Genomic DNA, 21,951 nt, shown 5'->3' with positions numbered 1-21,951 from the left:
AAACATCTACAGTCTTAGAGTCTGTCAGGAGCTTGAAAGCTCAGAATTACCCTCATCTTCTCCTTGGGAAACAGCAGGTGCTTTTGTATTGCTTGAACTCCCTTCACCCCTTTTTGAGAAGCAGGAGCAGATAATCAGGAGGGATTTAAGCATCCTCCTTCCTTTCTTCCCCTTGTTATGAAGCAGCGGGAGGTATGGGGAAGAAAGGAGACTAATTGTGCACAATAAAAAAACACAGTGAAAAGTGAAGGAGTTGGCTGCCTGCCTGCTAGTTTTTCAATAGGGTTTGGAATAGGCACAGAGTAGGGGGTTAAGGGGCCAGAGTGGAAGACAGCACCCAGGCTCTTTGGCAACCTGGAAAGCAGAAAGGAGAAAATACAGTTTGTCTCCAAGATGGACTGAAACTTGACTCTGGATAAAGAGCTAGCAGCTACAACAGCTTGGCAGAAAAAGTAGCCTATGGTGGAAGGGTCATAGCTCAATGGTAGAGCATCTGTTTGGATGCAAAAGGCTCTGGGTTCAATCCCCAGCATCCCTAGATAGGGCTGAGACTGAGCGACACAATATGAAGAAATATGATTCCTGTACAAACACCCTGCTATAATTCCTCCATCCCTAGTCAGTCACCTCAGTCTGCATAATGTGTAGATTGGGTATCAGTCCAGGAGGACCTGCTCAGCTACCTCTATGAAATCTTTCATATTATGTCCTTTTTTGTTTCCTGCAAATTTTAATTTCTTTCAAACATCTTTCTTCTGCCCTCGATTTCCCTCCCCAAAGCTTAGTCCAGCAAGAATTACCCTTCATCCTATCTGCTCTAACTGCATTCCCTCCAATGTCACCTCTCCTTTTTTTAGATTGTATTTGCTTTACTTCCATTTTTAATTATTTTTAGACTGTTCTGAAGTTACTTTTTAAGTATAATGGCTCTTAGACATTCAGCAACAATAGGACAAGCACTTGATGGGCAGACATTTTTCACTTACTAAAAGGATAAAATAGATAAAAAGAGGTCTCTTTCTGGTTACTCTCAGGTCCTCCTTTATGAAATGATGCCCTTTTTAAAAGGCAAACCAACTGCCATGGCAGAATAATGGAGGCAGGAGTGTATTGAACCAGGTAGAAAGGAATAGAGCTTGCAGCATGGACAAAGTGAAAATTATTTTCAAAGAGTTAGTAAAATTAGAAAAACATTCTGCAGCAAGACTTCATTAAGTTCAGTTTTTATCCTGCTGCATCCCAAGGTTCATGATGGGTAACAATGCAATACAGAACACCCAATGAAATTTAAATTACCACTGCCATAAGAACATAAGAAAAGCTGTGCTGGATCAGACCAAAGGCCTATCTCTTCCAGCACTCTATTCCACAGTGCACAACCAGATATCTGTGGTTCCACAGGCAGGACAATAGCACAACAGCACTTTCCTCCCCATGATCCCCAGCAACTAGAACACTGCTTCAGAGGTCTAATACCTTTAATGCTGGAGGTCATGCATAGTCATCATGTCTAGTAGTAATTGATAGCCTTAGTCTTCAGGAATTTGTCTAATCCCTTTTCAAAGCCATTCATACTGGAGGCCATTTTTATATCTTGTGGCAGCAAATTTTGAAGTTTAACTATGTGCAGTGTGAATAGGCTTAGCACTAGCTGTTAAAAGCCAGGCTAAGTAACTAATTTTTGCAGTCCTCCAAGAAGGCATAATGGGTTCAGATTTTGAGGGATTTGTATGTGTTATAATTGTCAGTTAACTTACAGTAACTGGGACCAGTTTTCTTAGCCATTATGGTGCAAAGGAGCCATCTTTCTGTCTCTGTCTCTCTCTCACTCTCAGAGATGGAACTGCACAACAGAACTTCCTTCCTTCCTTCCTTCCTTCCTTCCTTCCTTCCTTCCTTCCTTCCTTCCTTCCTTCCTTCCTTCCTGTAGTCTGAAACCAGTGGGACAATGGACAAGATCTTGATGGCATGAAAAAATGGGTTGCAGTAATAGGGTCCAAGATTACAAAACCATTGTATGTGAAGGTGGTTCCAAGAACTGGCTCCCATTAGCCTACTGTGTTCCAAAACATCCCAACTGAAACCTACTCAGATTAGGGGACATGTAATGAAATCTTCCTTTCCAAAATTATTGGTTTACTCTGCCACCAAAGAAAGATCTAGGAGTGGTGACCCTCCTTCTTGGTCATAAGCATTGATGCTAGGCTAACAAGCTTTTATATTTACATAGATAAATCAATATACCCCCAAAGGCCAACTGAAATGCACATCCTTTGGTGCCTGACAGATTCTGGGCAGTGATGGAGACAGTTGGCATCTCCCCTGAACAGGTGTTCTACAGTTGTCATGCCACAATGGAAAAGGCCATATCCTACCTGCCCACGTTTCTCATATGTTAATCTTGCTGTTCAAGAAGTACATATGGGCAGATGTTTTACTGAAGCATTTATTGAAATAAATTCAGAAAATGTGAGCCAGAGAACCTAAATGTCAATTTCTCAGACTCACACCTTTTGAAAACATTTTCCTTACAACCCTTGGCAAAGGTTACCCCATGTCGTCATTTAAGTTACATAGGGCTGTCAAGTTCCAAACTGCTTTTGGGGATTGATCTGGCCCACAAGCTGCTAGCAGGATATCCCTGGTCTGAGGCCTTCTATATCTGGCTTCTCTCACAAACATTTCTACCTGGGTAGAGATACCCTTTTAAATTACGTAATGTGTCCCTTTTAAATTACGTAAAATTGTGACTAGGAAAGAAGATGTGTCCCTTCCATTTCTGCATGTTTTTGAAGGACAAGCTGCAAGTGATAGAGAACTAATACAGTATAATATAGGTTGGGATCCATATAGCTAGTTTGGTGTACTGAAAGGGGCTTTTCATTGTGTTCTCGAACACCTTCCTTTCTTCCTGCCTTCCTTTCCACATGGTAAGTTGCTTTTTAATCCAAGGGAAGCTTACTGTTAGAGGCCATTGAATACCAATTGCTGGGAATCACAGGTGGGGAGAATTCTGTTGCACTCAGCTTTGGCTTGCAGGTTTCTCATTGGCATTTGGTTTGTCACTGTGATTCAGCATGGTTTTTCCTATGCTCTTACGCATGCACCCTATGCATAAATGCATGCAGCCCGAACAGTGACAAGTGCCATATCTGGTATCGGTAGCTTGAGTACAAATTGCTGTACAAGAATGTACTACATGGCTAGCCCTGAACTTTGGCTTGCTTCCTACTCCCACTCCACTCGCACACAAACTTCCCTGTCCCCCCCCCACACCATTTATCTACCTTCTCCATCTGTTGATATGAAGCATATTAACTACTTAGTAATCTTCACTTTTGACATAACTGTATTGTATTGACCCTCCTGCTAATTACTAAATGCAGTGGGATTTACTTGTGTATTCTGTAGGATGGATGGAAAACAGATTCTTCTTTGCCATGTTTTTCATTCCCTTTGCACAATCTGCCAGGATTTAGATTTCTTCTGGTGAAAACATGAAATGCTTAGTACTTTCATGTTCTTCTAAGGTTTGTTGTTCTGGCATTATCCACTAAAGAGTTGTAAGAAAGCTGCAGGCCAGTGATATGATCTAGTTGTGATAAAGGAAATGGTTTTCACTTGAATGGTTTCAAGGGATAACAGGGAATTTACCCTGTGTACAAAGGCAGAATGTCTTTTAAACCAAATCTGCAAACAGCCTCATTTACAGCCTATGATGTTTTCCCATCAAATAGCACCAGAGGGATATTAGTTGCAGGTCCTCACCAAATAATATGGGTTTTTCATGGGTAAGTGCTCAGGAACTAGTAAAATTGGAGGAGGAGGGTAGTGGTGATTGCAGTATTCCAGCCCTCAAAATGTTTAGAACCAGGTCCTGGAGAAATGTAGGTAATTATTCCTTTTACAAGCAACTCCACAGCAATAAGCACTGCTGTTTTGAATAGTGTTGCTGTGTTGCATGCACCTATTGTTTCTACGATTTCACTGGTGAATAATATACTCCTTCTTGTACCAAAATACCTGTGCCATCTTGAAACCTATTTTTAAAGTTAATGTTTTATTTTTATTTTACTTTTTTTAGACTTGATAGTTTCTTTACTGTACTACTGAAAGAGTTACGTGAGCCCACTCCATTAAAGATAAATAAATCCTACCCCTCCAGCACAGCAACTGCTGATAATTTTAGACTGGGTTGTCTTTTGTCTTACCTTTTTCACCTTTGCAATCCACCTCACCAGTACTGGGTCAAAAAAGAGAAATGGCACAGGAGTGACATAGGCTGCAGTCCTGTGCGTATTTACCTGGAAATAAGGCCCATTGGGGGCATGATAGATCCGTGAGGATGGATCTATAGTAGTAGAATTGTTGTTGGCATCCGTCTATTTCAGAAGACAATGTAGGAGTGCACTTTTGGGGATGAAGTCAAACTATTGGAGGCTTACATCGCCTGCTGTGGCTGTAGAGATCAATATGGGAGAGACGTGTTTTGTTGCAGCTGGGGCAGATGAAGATATCTCATTGTGCTGCTGCAGATGCCCCATGGTATTTCTTCTATCTGTGCTCCTCTCAGTGGTCATTCCTCCTTTGGTCACTGCTATGGATGCCTTTCCAGTTTAAATGGTCAAAACACCTCAACCTACTACCCCCTTCCGTATTTTAAATCTCCCTTTTATTTTATTCTTTTATTTTAATGTCCTTTAATTTGTATTATTACAAGAATTGCCACACAAAAACTTCAATTAAAAAATAAGGAGCAGGTACAATCTTGATCCATGAGAATATGGAGATTCACTACTAGTCAGAGTAGACAGTTCTGAGTTAAGTGGACAATTTGATGAATTAGGTACAAAGGAGTTCTCCATCTTCCTGTGTTTTGAGGAAACACAGGATGTATAGATTTGCACTGTAAAAGTGGCTGTAAAAATGTATAGATTTGCACTGTAAAAGTAACAGGAGAGTATGTCTCATGGTTATACTCGCCTCCGGCCAGGCTCCTCAATTCTTTCCCATGGGGCCAGGCTTGTGGTGTTTCTTTGCTGGCTCCTGCTTAGCACTCAGGCTGAAACCTGCCTTTTATTATTCTGTAAAGATACTCACTGCTGCCTCTTCAGTGTAACTCAATGAATATTTAGCCAATAATGCCAGAGAAAAATTCAGTCTCTTCTTTTCTATTTCCATTACATCTTTACAACTTGGACCCAGATGAATCTTGTGTCTTGTCTGGTTGTGCATGTTCAGGAATTCAGGGAGAAGGCAGCTGTAGGAAATAATTCCTTTCCTTATTCCACAACAGTCAGATTCGTTTTATTATAAGAATGCTCTAAGATGTACCAGCAGTAGAAACATGACATGAAGGACACTGACACCATGGCTCCGAGAGCAAAAATGATGTACTCTGCCCCTGATGCTGGCTGCCAGGTTCAATGTACGCATAGCACAGAACTCTTTCCTCTATGGTTTTCACGCTTTCAAAGCTGCATTCCAACATCAGATTCCAAGGGTAAAGAGGCTAGTGTGGCATGAAGGCCAGGGGACTTATCTGTGAACCAAGATCTCAGTTTCAGATCTTACCTCTGCCATGAACACACGAGATAACTTTAGGCAGACAACAGATGAGAAAGATTCCCCTCTCCAAGAACTGAAGGTAATTTGAAAATGCAAGCACTGCTCCTACTGTGTACTTTTGCCTCTGGTAAAAAGATTTTGCAGAGTTTTTATACATTTTCCAAAAGCCTTTGGAGTAAAGGCTTCTTTGGAACAAACAAAACACATGTAGAGAACTTGGGAAGCAATACCTGTCTCCTGCCACTTTCAGCTCTCTTTAAGAATTACTGTGTTTGCAGCCTAAGAGTCTTCCTATATTGCACTTTTGAATCATGATTATATCAGATGGCTTTTATAATCTGCAGCAACCAAAGGGGAAAGTGTTTTGGCAGCCTGTTGTATCTTGGTAGTGTTTAGTGGGAGGCAGGTGTCTGTACTTCAGCACAGCAGTTGATGCTTCCGTTTGCATCACCTTGTTAAACCCCTGACTCTCACTTTATGTTCTGACTCAGCATTTACCTGTCATTTACACTTGGAAATGGTGCGATTTCTTCTGGTGACTGCATGGAAATATTTAGTTTCTTTCCCTAACATCTCTCTCTCTCTCCCCCCAACCTCCTTGTTTTGTTTTTCCATAGCTGTGGGTGTGCAAATCAAACTAGAATTTCTTCAGCGTAAGTTTTGGATGGCTACACAGCAGGTAAGAATGCTGAAGTATAATACAAAAACAGAAGGTGATATATGGTGATGTTTTACTTGCCACATTTCCACAAAATCCTTTCTAAAATGTGTATTAAACAGATTTGTGCAATAGATTAGTTTTTAAATGACACGTTTTACTAATCCTTTGACAACTTCAATGCTGCATCAGCTGCCAGTCTGTTCTCAGAACGTCATGTTAACAGAACATCACAAGCCTGGCATGGCATTAAATCCACTGCAGCTGACACATTTAATTGTGGAATTATGTTTGTACCGATTCAGCCCTTCAAAATCTTGTTTGGTTTTAGGCAGAAAGTTTACCGACTCCCCTCTACCATCCTGATTGCACTGCGCTCCATCATGCTGTCTCAGCTTAATCTAGATCAGGAGTCAGCAACCTTTTTCAGCCGTGGGCTGGTCCACCATGGGGGGGCGGCGGACTATATTCTGGAGGGGGAAATGAACAAATTCCTATGCCCACAAATAACCTAGAGATGCATTTTAAATAAAAGCACACATTCTACTCATGTAAAAACACCAGGCAGGCCCCACAAATAACCCAGAGATGCATTTTAAATAAAAGGACACATTCTACTCATGTAAAAGCATGCTGATTCCCAGAACGTCCGCGGGCTGGATTTAGAAGGTGATTGGGTTTCATCCAGCCCCCAGGCTTTAGGTTGCCTACCCTGATCTAAATGGCGATTCATTCTGCCTCAAACTATTTTCTTAAGGCTGAATTTAAAAGGGTGGTGTTGATACAATCTAATAATACTGTGGTTGTAAGCACTTTCTGTACTACTGGTTGCATTTGCTGCCAGTTCACTTCAGGGCTTAATTTAAGGTGCCCACACCAGTGTTTAAATCCCCAAATACCTGAAGACTGCTTCCTTTCCTATAGATCCTATTAGGTGTTAAGATAGGAAGAGGGGCCCCTCTTGAGAGTTTCGTTGCCCCAGAAGCTTGGAATGGTGGTAGCCTGGGAAAGGACATTCTCTGTGGCAGCCCCTGTTGTGGAACTCCCCTTTTTACACTGGCATTTGACACCTGAGATGTATATTTTTAGGACCCACCCCATTTTTGTGATTGTAAGTCATTTTAAACTGTTTTTAATGTTGTATTTTAGGTTGTTGTAACCCACCCTGGGACCTTAAGGTGAATGCAGGAAAAATTAAATTAACCACAACAGCAACCACGTTCATCCCATAATCACAGACATTTGAGGGAAAGGTGCACACTGAGAACTAGATCCACCCCCCACCAGCTCAAAAGATGACTGTCTAGTTGAGAATAAATGGAGGCTAAAACTTCATTCCCAGAGGGAGAAGTGTCATAAATAACTTTAAGAACTTGGCATTGTCAGCCTCCTTACATGTGTGCAGTTATACATTATTATACACTATACAAAGTTTAGCTGGGAATGAGAAAGTGATGATTGAGGGTGCTGAAATGAAACTTGCTCACATTTCTGGCTCTGTTTCCAGCACCCATTCATGTGTAAGAAGCCTTCTCTTGGTTCACTGGCAGTCAATAATGGTTCAATAAGGAGTTACTAATGGACATTTTGTCTCCTCTTTCCACTTCTCTTCCATGTTCTGCAATGACCTGCGTGTCAATGGTTCCATTTACCATCTTCCAGCCCAATGACACTGATGTAAGTAAGGAGCTTCTGTAAAGGCCAAGAGATTTCCCAGAAGCCCCTTCCTGTGTGTGCTTCATAAAACGTTGATAGTCATGTGTCATTTGTGTGTCAGGAGTTGGGTTGAATACATTTATATGTAGAGTACCTAAATATTGCAGACAAACCAAAGCAAGTTGCCAAGAAGCACTAAAGAGTCTGAGTCATATAATGGGAAAAGTTTGAAGGTTCAGAAATGGCTTGATACCTATGAAGTCATCAGAGGCTGATGAGCTTTAACATATTTCATGAATAAGTACATTTTAAGCTTTTCCACCCCAGCAGCCCTAGAGCAACAGCTAGAGTTACAAAGCCTTGATTCTGATGCGGTTGAGCTCACGGTCCGATTCAGTCCTGTGCAACTTCTAAACAACTTTGCAAATAAGTTCACAATAGTTACTAGCCTTGTTGCTGCATCATCAGGTGAAGTTTGATCTTTCCAGAGCTAGGGATTTAGCCTGCTTTCTAAGACATGGCTTCTAAGAACAGAATACCAATCTGTTTCTCCAGAATGTATTCCATCTGATTGCTCCTTTGTGCCAGTGGAGGCTGGGGCATAACTAATCAGCTTAGTTGCCTGTGGAGAGTAGACATTGCTTCCAGAAGACCAGGTGGAGAAGTTTTTTTTTAACTGCAAAAACATTTGCCCACCCAACCCCTGCCTCTCTTTCAGGATGTCAGTCTACACCTAGGAGAACTACTGTATTTTCTTAATACGGGGGAAAAAAAATTTTTTTTTGTCTTTGTGATAGATATGACACGCCATATGATGCAAAGCCAATCATAAGCATTTAATGGAATTTCTACAGCCTACCAGCTTAATTAATATGCAGGTGGGCCCTGGAAGGGTAAACAGACTAGTGGGAATCTGATTATCACAATCAGTTCTTGTCTCCAGGAAATATTTGCATTCCTGTCTGACAGGATTGTGCAGCTTAATCAAAGAATGGGATTCAGTTGGTGCTGAGTTGAATCTACATCTCAAATTAGCTGTCAGGGTGCCATAACCTCTTGCTCTAATGCACAATGACAAGGCAATAAAGAAAGTTACAGTCAGGATGACAGCTTATTTTATCCAGTACAAATCAAGAAAATGTCTATATTTAATAGAAACATATGGCAGAATCTTTGCCACAGGCACAATGAACCAGAGCTGACAGGGCTCTTTTCCCCACCTTTAAATAGCCTGCTATTTTTTTTTAAGGGGTTGCTACTTCTACCCTCTCCCAGGCTTCTACAATAGAGCTGCACAACACCTCAATCTCCAAGCGGTGCGAGGTTCCAGGTGCTTAGCCATGTTTCATTTTGGAAATGAGGCACCATGGTTTCCACATGGGGGCCACCCAAGGTTTGGGGGACTCAACCTGACCACGCAAACTCATAACAATAAATACTTCTGTGGATATTTCAGTGTTCCTGGTTTATATAGCAATTCATATAAGAAAATTTCAATCTATTTCTTTTTTGGTGTCCCTTCTGTAAAATTAGGGGACACTGCTCATTTACTAAAAAATATTTTAACTGGGATTTGGCCTCCTGATGGAGGAGTAAGCAGCTTTGGGGAGATAGACACTCCCTTTCCTCTATGTCTTAATTGGGTCAAAAGAAAGAAAATTGAGCTCTCCCATTAAATCCCAGTGATTATCACTCAATCATCTATGTGTCTTCATACTTGCTGGTTTGATTGACAGCAATAGGGTGCCTTTGGCAGTACTTTTATTGACAGATTTTCCCAATCTGTTCCATTAACCACAGAGCAGGCATGTGATTCCTGGGCTAATGTCCATGTTTTAAAAAATGAGTGATCCGCATTAAGAAGCTCCATGATTTCTTCAATTATTGTTGTTCTTTAATAAAAAGACAACATTTTTATCAGCTTCTCCCTTGTGCATCTTAGATAATAACAGTCCTCTATTAAAAAAAAAGAATAGAAAAGTGAAAAAGACAGATCTATTTATTTAGTGCAGGAATATGGAACCTTTTGTAGCTGACAGGCAGATATTATTCCACCCCCCCCCCCCCTCTGCTGGCCGGATTTGACAATTTGGCAGAACCATCCTCATGTCATGCCTGATGTCACTGTCATAGCCCCAGTTGTTGGGACTTCAAAGCTGATTGAAAGCCCTTTTTTAAAGCCCTGAGCTGCTCTTTAAACGTTCAAAAACGGGGTTCAAAGAACAGAGTGGGGCTGTTTGCAAAGGGGCTGTCAAACAGCTCCATGTTGCACTTTGGTCATGTGCAGGGGATTTTGGTGTATGCAGCCAAGCTGAGCAGGATTTAACCCCCTTGAGATGAGCGCCGCAACCTCAGAGTCATCCGCGACTGGACCTAATGGTCCCTTTACCTTTTTATCCCTGATGAACAGGAGTTAAAACCTGCTGCTTTGTATACAGTATGTGTGCAAAGGAGGTTCAAAGAACAGTGCAGAGCTGCTTGCAAAGGGACTTTCAAACAGCCCCATGCTGTGCATTAGTTGCATGTGGCTCTTCCCAGAAGGGAAATAGATTCATGCAGCCAAACTGAGCAGGATTTAATCCCTGCTTATCAGCTGATGAGAAAGAGCTAAAACCTGCTGCTTCTGCTGTGCATACTATTTGATAGCAGGGGAACAGCTAACATAGAATCAACCCCCTGCCCATCAGCTGGAGTAACATCAGTTGATTGGCAGATGGGCATGGTTTTGGGTGTTTGTTTGTTTTTTGAAAAAAGGATTCATGTTCCAAATTTCCTTCACTGGGAGGCCTCGCAGTTTGAAGGTTCCCAACCCCTGATTTAGGTCCTCTATAAACAGTGTTTCCATGCACTGCTCTGGTTTCGCCAGAAGCAGCTTAGTCATGCTGGCCACATGACCCAGAAAATCTGTCTGCAGACAAACGCCAGCTCCCTTGGCCAGTAAAGCGAGATGAACGCTGCAACCCCAGAGTCGTTCGCAACTGGACTTAGCTGTTAGGGGTCCTTTACCTTTACCTTTTTATAGACTGCTTAGTATCCACAGATCTTGAAGCAGTTTGCAATACCAAAAATCCAAATACATCTAAATACATACATGGACAAGAAGCCGACTTTCAGAAGATTCACATTAAGAAATACATAAACATGCAATATCCATACCCATAATAACCATAAGATAAGGTAATAAAAAACTAATGTGTAGCATGCTAAAATCTTCCAACCAACATAAAACTCACAGTTTACGCAACCCCTCACAACATATTCCTCCAGTAATTTCCAAAAACAGATTCATCCAACGCATGGCAGGAAACACACATGGAAGAATTGTACTGGACAAATCAGTAAGTACAGAATGAATGATAATTATGAAACCCACAGGCACCAACAATATTTTCTTACTCACCATTTAACCCTCCATGTATTGTTAAGTTCAGAGCTGTGACACATGTCAACTTTGGTTCACTTCAGATCTTCAACTGAAGCAAATGGACAGTGCCCGAGGACACTATACAATGTTCATATATATCATTTGTCAAACTGTTACCAGAAAACCAGAGGCAGCCAACATTGTCACTGCTTTCTCCACTGTGTAACAATCTTTACTATTACTATCAAGGGCATCTGGTTCTGTCATGTTTACCTACACTGAAATTTGCTTTGATGCACCAAATAGTCATCATTCCACACTGAACACAGCATATGAAGCAGCAAACATGTATCTAACACATAAGCAAACACCAGGGAGCGGTATTTGTTCCAAACTCCTAGGCTCATATTTCTTGTACATCTGCATATGTATGTCTCAGTTGGAAACATTTCAGAAAAGTCATGGTGAACAAGGCATGGTGAAGTAGCTTAATCCAATTTAAGATAAAATACAGCATAACCACATTCACATAAAAAACAACTGCCACTCTAGGAAGCTGAGCTGAAAAGACCACTGGGACACTTCTTTCATAGGCTTACTTAAAATGATCCTTCTTGTGGAGAAAGCTGAAGGGGATGTAACACACCAGCATATGATGTGCAAATATTGCCTGAATTAGACATGCCTGCTCCTTACTCCTGTAAAAATACCTAATGATGCCCAGGTAAATGCAGTCTAAAGTGATACATTATTTAACTCCTCCTCTTGTATTCCAGTGCAGTGATGTGGATGGTCTGTGTCCCTTGAACTGTCAGAATGATGTAAGTTGCTAGTTTTATTTATTTATTTTTTAAAAAATTGTTCAGACCTATAATTCTCTTTGCCTGAGATCCAAACCAGATATGGTAGGGCAACCATCAGAAATAAAGTGGGTGGGTCTATTCCTTGCAAGGCGGAAGAGAGAAAAACTTCACGTGTTCTATGCTTTAAGCAGTTTTCTCCTAGTTCATTTTTGACACCAGAGTGAGCTGGACAAATTGAGTAAAGCGGAAGAGCGCAGAGAGATAAGATGGGCAGGGAGATCAGATTTCTACTTTACACATGTTTTACCCATGTAAATGATGGACCTGACCCCCATGAAGTAGGGATGTGGATAAAGTACAGCCTCATCATGTCCCGTTTGGTCCCTAGCCAGAATTTGAACCCAGGTGGCTCTATACATGTAAATTATTTACTGACCACTAATCAGCCTAACCTCTCAGAGCTGTTTAAAATGTGAGAAAAAGAAAATGCATTAGTTTTTATTGCATTCTTAGCCCATCCTTTCCTCAAGAAATGCAAAGGTGCATATGATTCATTCTCTTTTAGTCTCCAAGGTATGTTAGAGTGAGGGAGACGGGACTGGCCCATGGTTACCTAGCAAACTTCCTAGCTAAACAAGGATCTGAACCTCTTGTTTCCTCAGTTACAGACCAGCACTCAAGGCAAGAAGCCTTAAAAATACATCTTTGAAGGTTCTGATAAGACAATGTGGCTCTGAAAAATGGCATATGAAAACCTCTTGAAGGTTTTATGTGGACTGGAAGGTCTTGGACTTTCATAATAATTCTGGAATCCATTTAGAAAGCTTACAGAATTGCAGTACCCCATATTATTCCCAAATATCAACTGTGTATTGAGAGTGTCATTAAGTTTAATTAATTGTTATGAAAACATTGTGAGAACCACAGCTATGACTAATTATGAAGATAAGCACGTGAATATAGTGTTCATTCAGGCTTAAGCAGTATGTGGACTGAGAACTCCCAGAAGTGCAAGCTGGATTTCAAAGGGGCAGAGGAACCTGAGACCAAATTGCAAACATGTGCTGGAGTATGGAGAAAGCTAGAGAGCTCCAGAAAAACATCTACTTCATTTCTCTAGCCTGCAGTTGCTTTTTTAATGAGTTACCGGACTTGTACCTTGCAGTACACCGCTGTGTTTACTTTGCCCCAAAGATGCTACAAAGAATGCTGCAGAGTCTAGACAGAACTGCATGAGCTCTATGAAGCCAAATGGAACAAGATTCTGGGATAGCCTCGCATGAGCCCCCAAATATGCTTTACTTTTGGGGGGAAACAGTATGGAGTGTAAGCCTACAATAGTAGTGCAAAAGTACAACCAGTACTCTGATATCAAATTCAGGAAACTTGTAAGCAAGCACAGAAATAACAAAACATCAGAGAGTCTTAGGTGATGTGCACATTAGCAGCTTAAAACACAGCAAGGACATTCCCCAGGCACACACCCACACACACTGCATGTCAAGTCACATTTGCTGATTGTTGTACACACCACAGAGGGGACAGGGATGTCTTCACCCAACATGAAGACCTGCCCCTATAGCACTTCCCCAAGCTCCTATTTATGAAACTCATCTGTGCATGTGGAATAGGGGGAGATTATTAGGCCAGTGGCGTAGCGTGGGGGGTGCCAGGGGTGCCGGCCGCACCGGGCGCAACATGGGTGGGGGGCGCACTCACACTAGCAGCTCTCTGCCCCTACTAAAATCCACGGGTTAGGGAGCCCGCGCTCGCTCGGCTTGGCGAGGAGGTCGCGGAAGGGGGAGAGCGAAGCTTTCTGTTGCGGGCAAAAAAAGGAGAGGTAGCCGGGCGGGCGGGCTGGCTGGCTGGCGGGGGTCTGGCTGCGCCTGCTGCTGCCGTTGCCGCTGCTGCCGGGCTTTGACAGCTTGGCGAAGCTGAGGGAGAGGAGCTTTATGGTAATTTGAGCCGAGCCGAGCAGGGAGTCTGGCGAGGGGGCGGGAAGAGACTTTTCCCCCTTTTTCCCACCTCGCCTGGTCAAAAAGGAGAGCGGAGTCTCCTCAGGGCGCCCTCAGGCAGGGCAGGGCAAGGCAAGCAGAGCGAAGAGGAGAGAGAGGGGAAGGGGGGGGGAAGCAGCCAGGAAACGCCGCGGTGTGGAGGGGGAATCAATTAAGGAGAGAAAGCGAAAAGCCTTGGAGAAAGGGAAAAAAGGAAAGAAAAGAGGCAGCTCCGGCAGAGCGTGGGGGAAAGAGAAGCCTCGCTGCTGCTGCTTGGGAGAGTAAATTACTGTACTTGCCTTGCCCCGGGTTAGGGGGCGCAAATTACTTGCCTTGCCCCGGGTTAGGGGGCGCAAATTACTTGCCTTGCCCCGGGTGCTGATAACCCACGCTACGCCGCTGTATTAGGCTGCTTTTAGTTTTTGTTATGTATTTTGTGCTTTTTATATTGTAATTGCCCTGAGATCTATGGGTATATGGTGATATGCAAATTTAATAAATAATAATAATAGATGTCTCAAGTGTACACAGCTCAACTTAATTGCAAAACGAATGTGGCATAAGTTTCCTTTCAGATTAATGGCAGTCTATGGGGAAACACATCAAACAGTTGTATTTCTCAGGAAACTACAGGATTTATCTGATTTATTTAACAAAATTTATATACTGCTTGATTGTAAAACAATAAAATTAAGTTTAGAAATCTCCAAGTGGTTAGCTTTCTGTTGTGGGTAACATTGTGTGTACATAGATTCAAAAGCCAGTGGTGGGAGCAAACCGGAGCCAGAGTTAACGGTAATGGCTTACATAAGACCACTAGAACTGTGGAAGCAGAATCATAGCAGCTCACAGGGTAAGGCAGAAGCTTTCATACTAGGCAATATTATCTTCTCTATAGCTGAAATTCCTTCCTCGTTCTTTTTTTCTCTTCAGAATCTGAACTGCTTTCTCATTGATAATAATGGGTTTATACTCGTTTCCAAAACCTTCAAACAGGTAAGAAGTTTTCTGTGCTTACTTATAAAGCCTGTTTATAGAGCTGGGAGGCAGGGAGGAGCAAATTGGACAAATCTGCAGATTTCTTTTGTTAAGGCTTAAGCAAGGGGACTTCAGGCTTTCCCCCAAAAGAACAGTGAATACGTGCACTAATCACTTTTTAGACTTCGTGCAAATTTGTGAATCTCCCAAGATAATTATATTTATTAACTATAATTGCACCCTACCTTTCCAATAAGGAACTCAGGGTTGAGTTTTATCTTCTTTTAAACCAGGCCACATTACCTCATGGTCAACTTTCTAGAGGCTGCATGCCAACATTGGACAGGCCTAGAGGTAATAGTGGGTGGAGCAATGAAAGCAACTCTTGCACAATAGGCTACATTCCAGCCAGGGCGGGCTTGTCCATCAGGTGGACAAGCAGCAGAAGGCAGAAGTCCAGGAGGTGGCACCCATTGCAGGCACCCTGCTCACCTCGCCACCACTTCCAGTGGCAGAGAAGCAGCAGTGGCAGCTTCCAGCGAGATCTCACCAAAACCTTGTGAGATCTCATCAAGATCTCATCGGAACCCACTATCTTAATGGATAGTGGGCACTGCTTCATCCTTACAGCATCATACCATATAGTACGCCTGTACTGTATTACTATCCCCATAGTTTAGATGATAAGCTGAGAAATGGTGACTTGTCTAAGGCCACGTGGTGAGTGCATGGCTGAGCTAAGATTTGCATTTCATTTTTTTTGACCATGGCGCCACACACTTCTCTAAACCCCTCTTTGCTAAACAGCCTGAGGACATAGCAGAGCACCGCCTGCTTAAAGAGCTTGTTTTATGATAGTGGCAATATTGAGTATAGGATTTCAAACTCATAGTGGGGATGGATTAGCTGGACTGATAAAAAGCTGAGGAAGTTTATCTATAGTTTCTGCTTTTTTCTCTCTTTATCTCCCTGTGCTTGCAGACCAGCAAATTTTTGGGAGAAGTGGATGGCTCTGTTATGACCCAGCTTATAAGCATGGGAATGTTCAAACAGTAAGTATTACTATCTCCTCTGTATTGATTTCCTTTCAGAGAAGAGCCTGGTTGAAGCAAAATGCCTTATCCCCATTGAGAATTATCACAGCTAAACATTAAAAAAGAGAATGAAGACAGTGGGGTGTGGAACATTGCCTCAGTTGTTAGGACTTGTTCACATTTGTTATCCATAGAAAGATTCAAGCATCTCCAGGTACATACCGTACTCACATAGGCAAATGTAATGTGTGAACTGCATAATAATGGGTGCAGCCAGTACCGATTCTATGATTGCAGCAGCCAAAAAAAGCATTGCTGCGGTAACAGGAATCACTCCTGATTATATCCACTGTCATACAGTTTGTGCACAATGTGAACGAATGCAAAATGTTACCTATTTTCATTTCCCTGCTTGTGTTCTAAGAATGCATGTTGAAACAAATAAATACACAAAAATACAGGCACATATCCTTTTTTATATGTCAGAAGTAACATTACATTACTGTGTAGCAATACAATTTCATGTGGCTTCATCTAGGCCATTTATGTTCCTGACTTGGAGGCCCTTATATGTTACCAGAACAGCATGGGAGCCCAGAACCATGTGAGCAAAGCTAACTGTGTTTGCTATTCCCATCCGATGTTTCCCTGTACAGCATAGTACAGGTCACAGGCTTTCAAACATTATCTGCAGCTCATTGGTAGAGCACATGTTTCGTATGCAAAGGTTCTAGGTTAAACTGCTGGCTTCTCTGGTGAAAACTTATGTGTAAAACTCTGGAGAGCTGTTGCCAGTCAGTGCAGACAATGATGAGCAAAATGATCTGACATGGTGTAAAGGAGTTTCCTATGTCCATGTGTTCCGAAGCAGTTCCCATGTTGCTGATGTAGCATACAGAGGGATGCAGAGTCAGACACAAATGGCATAAAGAAATCTGAGAGCCCAGCCAGATGTGTCTGGAAGAGCACAAACCTGTCCAGTTTGGACCTGGCCATGGGGAAGAAATGCAGCTGTTGGGCTTTGCAGCTGGCTGGGAATAGTTGCTATGATGTTTCTAGTTGTCAGCAGCAGCTTTCAGGACCTTGACATGAGTAAAAATAGCAGCTGAGGTAACTCGAGTAAATCGCATACAAAGTTTTCATAGGGTAGGGGCATATTGTGACATCAGTAAGAAGTTTCTTCATCAGATACCACATAGTCAATCAAACACTGTATGGGAGTAGATCTTGTTGTGCTAATCCAATGCTAAGCACAAACTAAACTAAATTATTAGGATGAGGATATATGGCTGTTCCCTGTGTGAAGACAGATCCAAGCTAGAATTCATGCAGGACAAATGAATGTGTTTGCAGCTCTGTTGAGCAAAGGGCATGTGACAGAGCACATGTTTTGCATGCAGAAAATCTCAGGTGCAGTTCCTGGCATGTCCACTAAAAATCTCGCATAGCAGACCTGGGCAAAACAACTGCTAGACCTTTGAAAGTCACCTTCAATCAGAATTTAAAAAGGTAAAGGACCCCTGGACAGTTAAGTCCAGTCAAAGGCGACTATGGACTGTGGCGCTCATCTCGCATCAGGCCGAAGGAGCCGGCGTTTCCAAGTCATGTGGCCAGCATGACTAAACTGCTTCTGGCACCACAGTGTTCCGTTGCACCACTATACAATCAGAGTGCACAGTAGTGGGCTAGGCAGACTGGTGGACTCTTGGGCTAAGCTGGTGTGTTGAACACATTGGCCCACTTGTCAGTTTTTTATTGTTGTTTTTTTTTTGCAGGGTGAAAATGTACGATTACCAAGCCATGTGTAAAATGCCCCACCACCACCATAGTGGTGCACGACCTCTTCTCAGTGTAAGTATCTGTAAGCGTTTCTATATAATACATAAAACACGGAATAAAATATATTAGAGCAGCATTGGTCCAGTTCTTTAAGTCATTCTGCTCCAGGGTGAGACCATCCCATGCCTCACCATCGTTGCCAGGCCTGGGGTGCAGCAGAGAGCGTTGTGAGGGCAGAAGTGCCTTTGTTTCCCCTGCTGATTACACTGAGGGCAAAATCGTGCTTATCATCCTTGTCTTTGCTACAAGCCTGATTGCTTTTCCTGTGCTCTTATTTGAGGACTTTGCAAGGACAGAAGAAGAAGCCAAGGCACGTCTTCCCTCATGTCCTCTTCTCCATGTACTCTGATTGTGGGGGCTGGACACAATTAGGTCACTTATCTGATGAAGCCAGTGAAGGCAGACTGGGAAGGGGATTTTAATTGTTTATTATAGGACAGGAGATTTCCTGGTTTTTCACTAATATCTTTCTGCTGGTGTCACAACAAAGATGATGATTAAAACCCTTTTGGTGCTCATTTTTTAAAACATCCAAGTCCAGAGTGCTGCTATTCTGTGAGAAGGGACACTCAATGTTTCACAAAAGAGCTGGACACTACAGGGAAACAGTAGATTCCCAGTGCAACTTTTTGTCCTTCACCTACAGCCTATGTGCTCAGAAAAATGTGGCACTTGCATAGTGAGAATATATTTCTGATCCAGCAACCAATTAGCCGTCTCCAATTTTCCTTTCCCAAAGTAAGTAATTTCCACTCTGTTTCACACATGCATTTAGCCGGAGTCAGCAGACCAAGCAAAACAATTCCAAAATTCAATGGGGAAAGGCACAGGTAAAAATTGATCCATCATTCTGCAATTGATCCTGGGATCTGTTTCATGCTACATGTATTGACCAAATAGCAGTACATGTGTATTAATTTGGAAAAGATGGAAGATACCAGAGACAATGCATTCTAGGGATGGAAAGTTGCTGAACTTTTCCTTCCTTTTCTTTCCCCCCCATCTCAATTTATGCCTGCTGCATCTTTCACCAGTAATCAAAATGAACTCTGAATTAATCCTGCATTGGAGCACTCTGGGGCCAATTTTGGCTATATCAAATTGTTGCTGTCTACTAGTTCTGTGCCAGGAAAGTTTCAGGTTGTGGCACCCTTAATTGATCAGAATAGGATTTGTTTGTTAGAGTTGGATTAACTAGGTATCTGGCATTACATAATTAAATTTGTATTAACTAAATAGGGAAACACTCACTAATTACAGTTGGACTGTTACTGCAAATCAAAAGGCTTTTTATCACCCATGTTAGCTCTAGTCCTTTAGGAGATTTAGCCTTGTCCTTTGAAGGAGAGATGGGTGGCTATGTGAAAATGTAGTGCTTTTCCAGCTCTGAGTAAAAACAATATAAGCTCACCACAGGTCCTGAACCTGGCGCCTTGAATATGGTAAGCAGTGGTTTAGCTTGTCACCAGCAAGTAAAACTAAGAAACCCAGTAAAGGCAAGCCTTTCTTAAACCAAAATGTCAGAATTGATCATATGGCAAAACCTAAAGGCTTCTTCAGACATCTTTTTTATTGTGCATCCAGAATTATTTCTGCTTCTCATTGTATTGGGGTGGTGATATGCACGATACCATTTACAATACTGTTTGTGGTAAAAGTTTTGGGATGGACATACTTCTTCATTCCCTGTTGGTGCATGTCCCATAGTTTCCTATTGAAATTCTGTAACTTTTTAATAATACAGTACAAGTGTTCCGGGGTGTCTTGCTTTTGCTGCACTATAGTGCAAGAGTGCTCATCCAGATAGCAGTAATGTTTGGTAATGCTGGGGAAGCATTAGAGAACAAGTAATAAAGCAGAATGATGTGTAGATGGTCCAGTATAAACCCACCACTAATGCAGTATTACTGTGTCAGAATATAGTACAGAATATAGCCCCCCCCCCCCGAAAACCCCCACCCATCTGGAGGGGTCCTACTACTTATTAAAGTTTCCTGGAGAGGCTTGTGTCTGGTTAGAGCAGCAAAATGCTTGACCTTGGTTCCTGCTAAGGTTCATCTAGCCCATCCTTGCTCTTCTGATCTTGCCACTCCATCTGACAAGCACTTGGCCAAAGGGATCTTAAAATGCTGCAGAAAACCCTCCAAATTCTAAAACCAAAACATTCAAATTGAGCTTTTACAATAAAACTATGCAAATGAGGCATACCTAATTTGGTTGAGTAACTCATCGTTTCTTAATTTTAATGTTCTTAATGTTTTGGTACCTTTTTGTCAAAAGACAAGGATATCAGTCCAATAGCTTTCATCATTAATTCATTCATCGTTTTATGAATCTCACTCTATCATGTCTGTTTGTTTATATAACTTTAATGAGGTGCTTTAAGAAATGTTTTGAATGTTGCTTTGAGCATGTACAAAAGCATGGAAATTAACTCATAAATCATATAAATAAACAAATTGTGAGGAGAGCTGGAGATGAGCAGACATTTAAAAGGGGGGGGGAGTTGGAGTGATGGTCATGAGAAGAAACTGGAAATATAACAGCTAAAATTCCATGTCTTCTCCAGTCCAATATCTGGAGGGCCACAGGTTCCCTCTCCCTGCTGTTTGGAAACTAGCTCGCCTGACAGAATGAAACAAAAAAGTAATCCCTGGAAATGTCACCATTGTTGTTTATAAGAAGAAAGCACTAATGGAGAGAACAAAAAATACAGACTGAACCTTTGACCTTATTAGGTTTCTACTCAGATATAGCTTTGAGTTTATACAACACTGTAGTTGAGAATGATACTAGAATTAAGATATACAAATATACCTCACATGTCATATTCCCACAAAAGAAAAATAATACCTTTGCTCCAAAGCAGAGTTGCCTAAATCCTTCAGATGAGACTATCCACATTTTCAGCATGATCATGAGGACTAGAAATCCCCTAATATTAAAATTGTTTTGTATTTTGTAGCACCTACCAGTTTATATGCTAGAGGCCTTGTTGCATTAGGCACGCCTACTAACAAGGTTTGTGTGGTGTTTGCTTTTGCTTACAGTTTGAAGTGGAAACACAATTTATTTTCCACCGTTAGAACAAAAATGTTTTCTAAAGTTTTAGTTGCACAAATAGCTTTAGCTCTTTCTTTCCACAAGCTATTTAGGCTATTACGGTTGAAGAGAGCCAGTTAAGTAATTATGTCCTCAAAGACTCATGCAAATTCCCGATAAGCTTCCCGACCTTTCCAAAGATGAGGTTCAGAATTATTATTGGTAGTAGGCTGACTTGTATGCATATTGCTGCTTCTTAGAATCTGCCTCCTAATTTGTAGATTGGCTTCTGGAATTGTGGGCTCTGTAAAATACTCCTCTTCTTTGGCTTTCTTCTTTTTCAACAGCCAGTTTATGCCTTATTGGGAGCACTAAAGTGGCTGATAACTGACTTCCTCATGTGAGTACAAACATTTTGGAGTTCTGGAGGGAAATATCATTAGAAGTAGAAACTATAACTGCAAGCTTTAGTACATTTACATCAGTGTATTAATCAACTAATGCTTGTGTTCGTTAATAGGTATGAGGAAATTTAAACTGGTGGGGCTTGATGTTACTGGCACAAGCATTTTTAAAAATTCTGGTATGTGACTATAATAGTGAATAAACAAGAAAATATTCAAAACAGTCCTGAAGCAGTTGACAGTCCTAACTTTTAGAAGCACAAGCTGGAGAAGTTGCAGTCACTATATAGATAGTCCTGTTATTCCAAAATGTAGAATTGAGAGATTCTACAATGGATTTCCAGTTCCATGAAACTTAGGACACACCCGTTTCTATAGGCAGGCTACTTACATACTACATTGATTCTGCATTACCCCATAGTGTGTCCATTTGAAAACAGATGGTGGTGTGTGCATGTATGTGTATGTACATATTTCCAATGAGGTTGTGAGTAGGTGTATACCAAAATCGGAATCACTGCTTCTTCATTCATCTGGGACATATGCAGGGAGGAAAGGGCATGGAGGGTTTTCAGATGTGTACCAAGTAACCACATCTACCCTTGTGGCCA

At 41.8% G+C, this 21,951-nt stretch overlaps 1 protein-coding gene across 1 annotated transcript in view; it reads left to right on the top strand.

Annotated features, from left to right (window-relative positions):
• Positions 1-21,951, top strand: part of CACNA2D4 (calcium voltage-gated channel auxiliary subunit alpha2delta 4) — a 162,658-nt gene that overhangs the window by 121,322 nt on the left and 19,385 nt on the right. The window contains exons 27-33 of the mRNA XM_081926839.1: positions 6,186-6,247; positions 7,889-7,903; positions 12,023-12,067; positions 14,977-15,039; positions 16,003-16,073; positions 17,831-17,906; positions 21,284-21,336. Of these exons, the coding sequence (XP_081782965.1) occupies positions 6,186-6,247; positions 7,889-7,903; positions 12,023-12,067; positions 14,977-15,039; positions 16,003-16,073; positions 17,831-17,906; positions 21,284-21,336 (385 nt within the window). The remainder of the gene's footprint in view (positions 1-6,185; positions 6,248-7,888; positions 7,904-12,022; positions 12,068-14,976; positions 15,040-16,002; positions 16,074-17,830; positions 17,907-21,283; positions 21,337-21,951) is intronic.

The sequence above is a fragment of the Podarcis melisellensis genome (genome assembly GCF_964234715.1).
Source record: "Podarcis melisellensis genome assembly, chromosome: 10".
Lineage (NCBI taxonomy): Eukaryota > Metazoa > Chordata > Lepidosauria > Squamata > Lacertidae > Podarcis > Podarcis melisellensis.
This window is presented reverse-complemented; position numbering and strand designations above follow the sequence as displayed.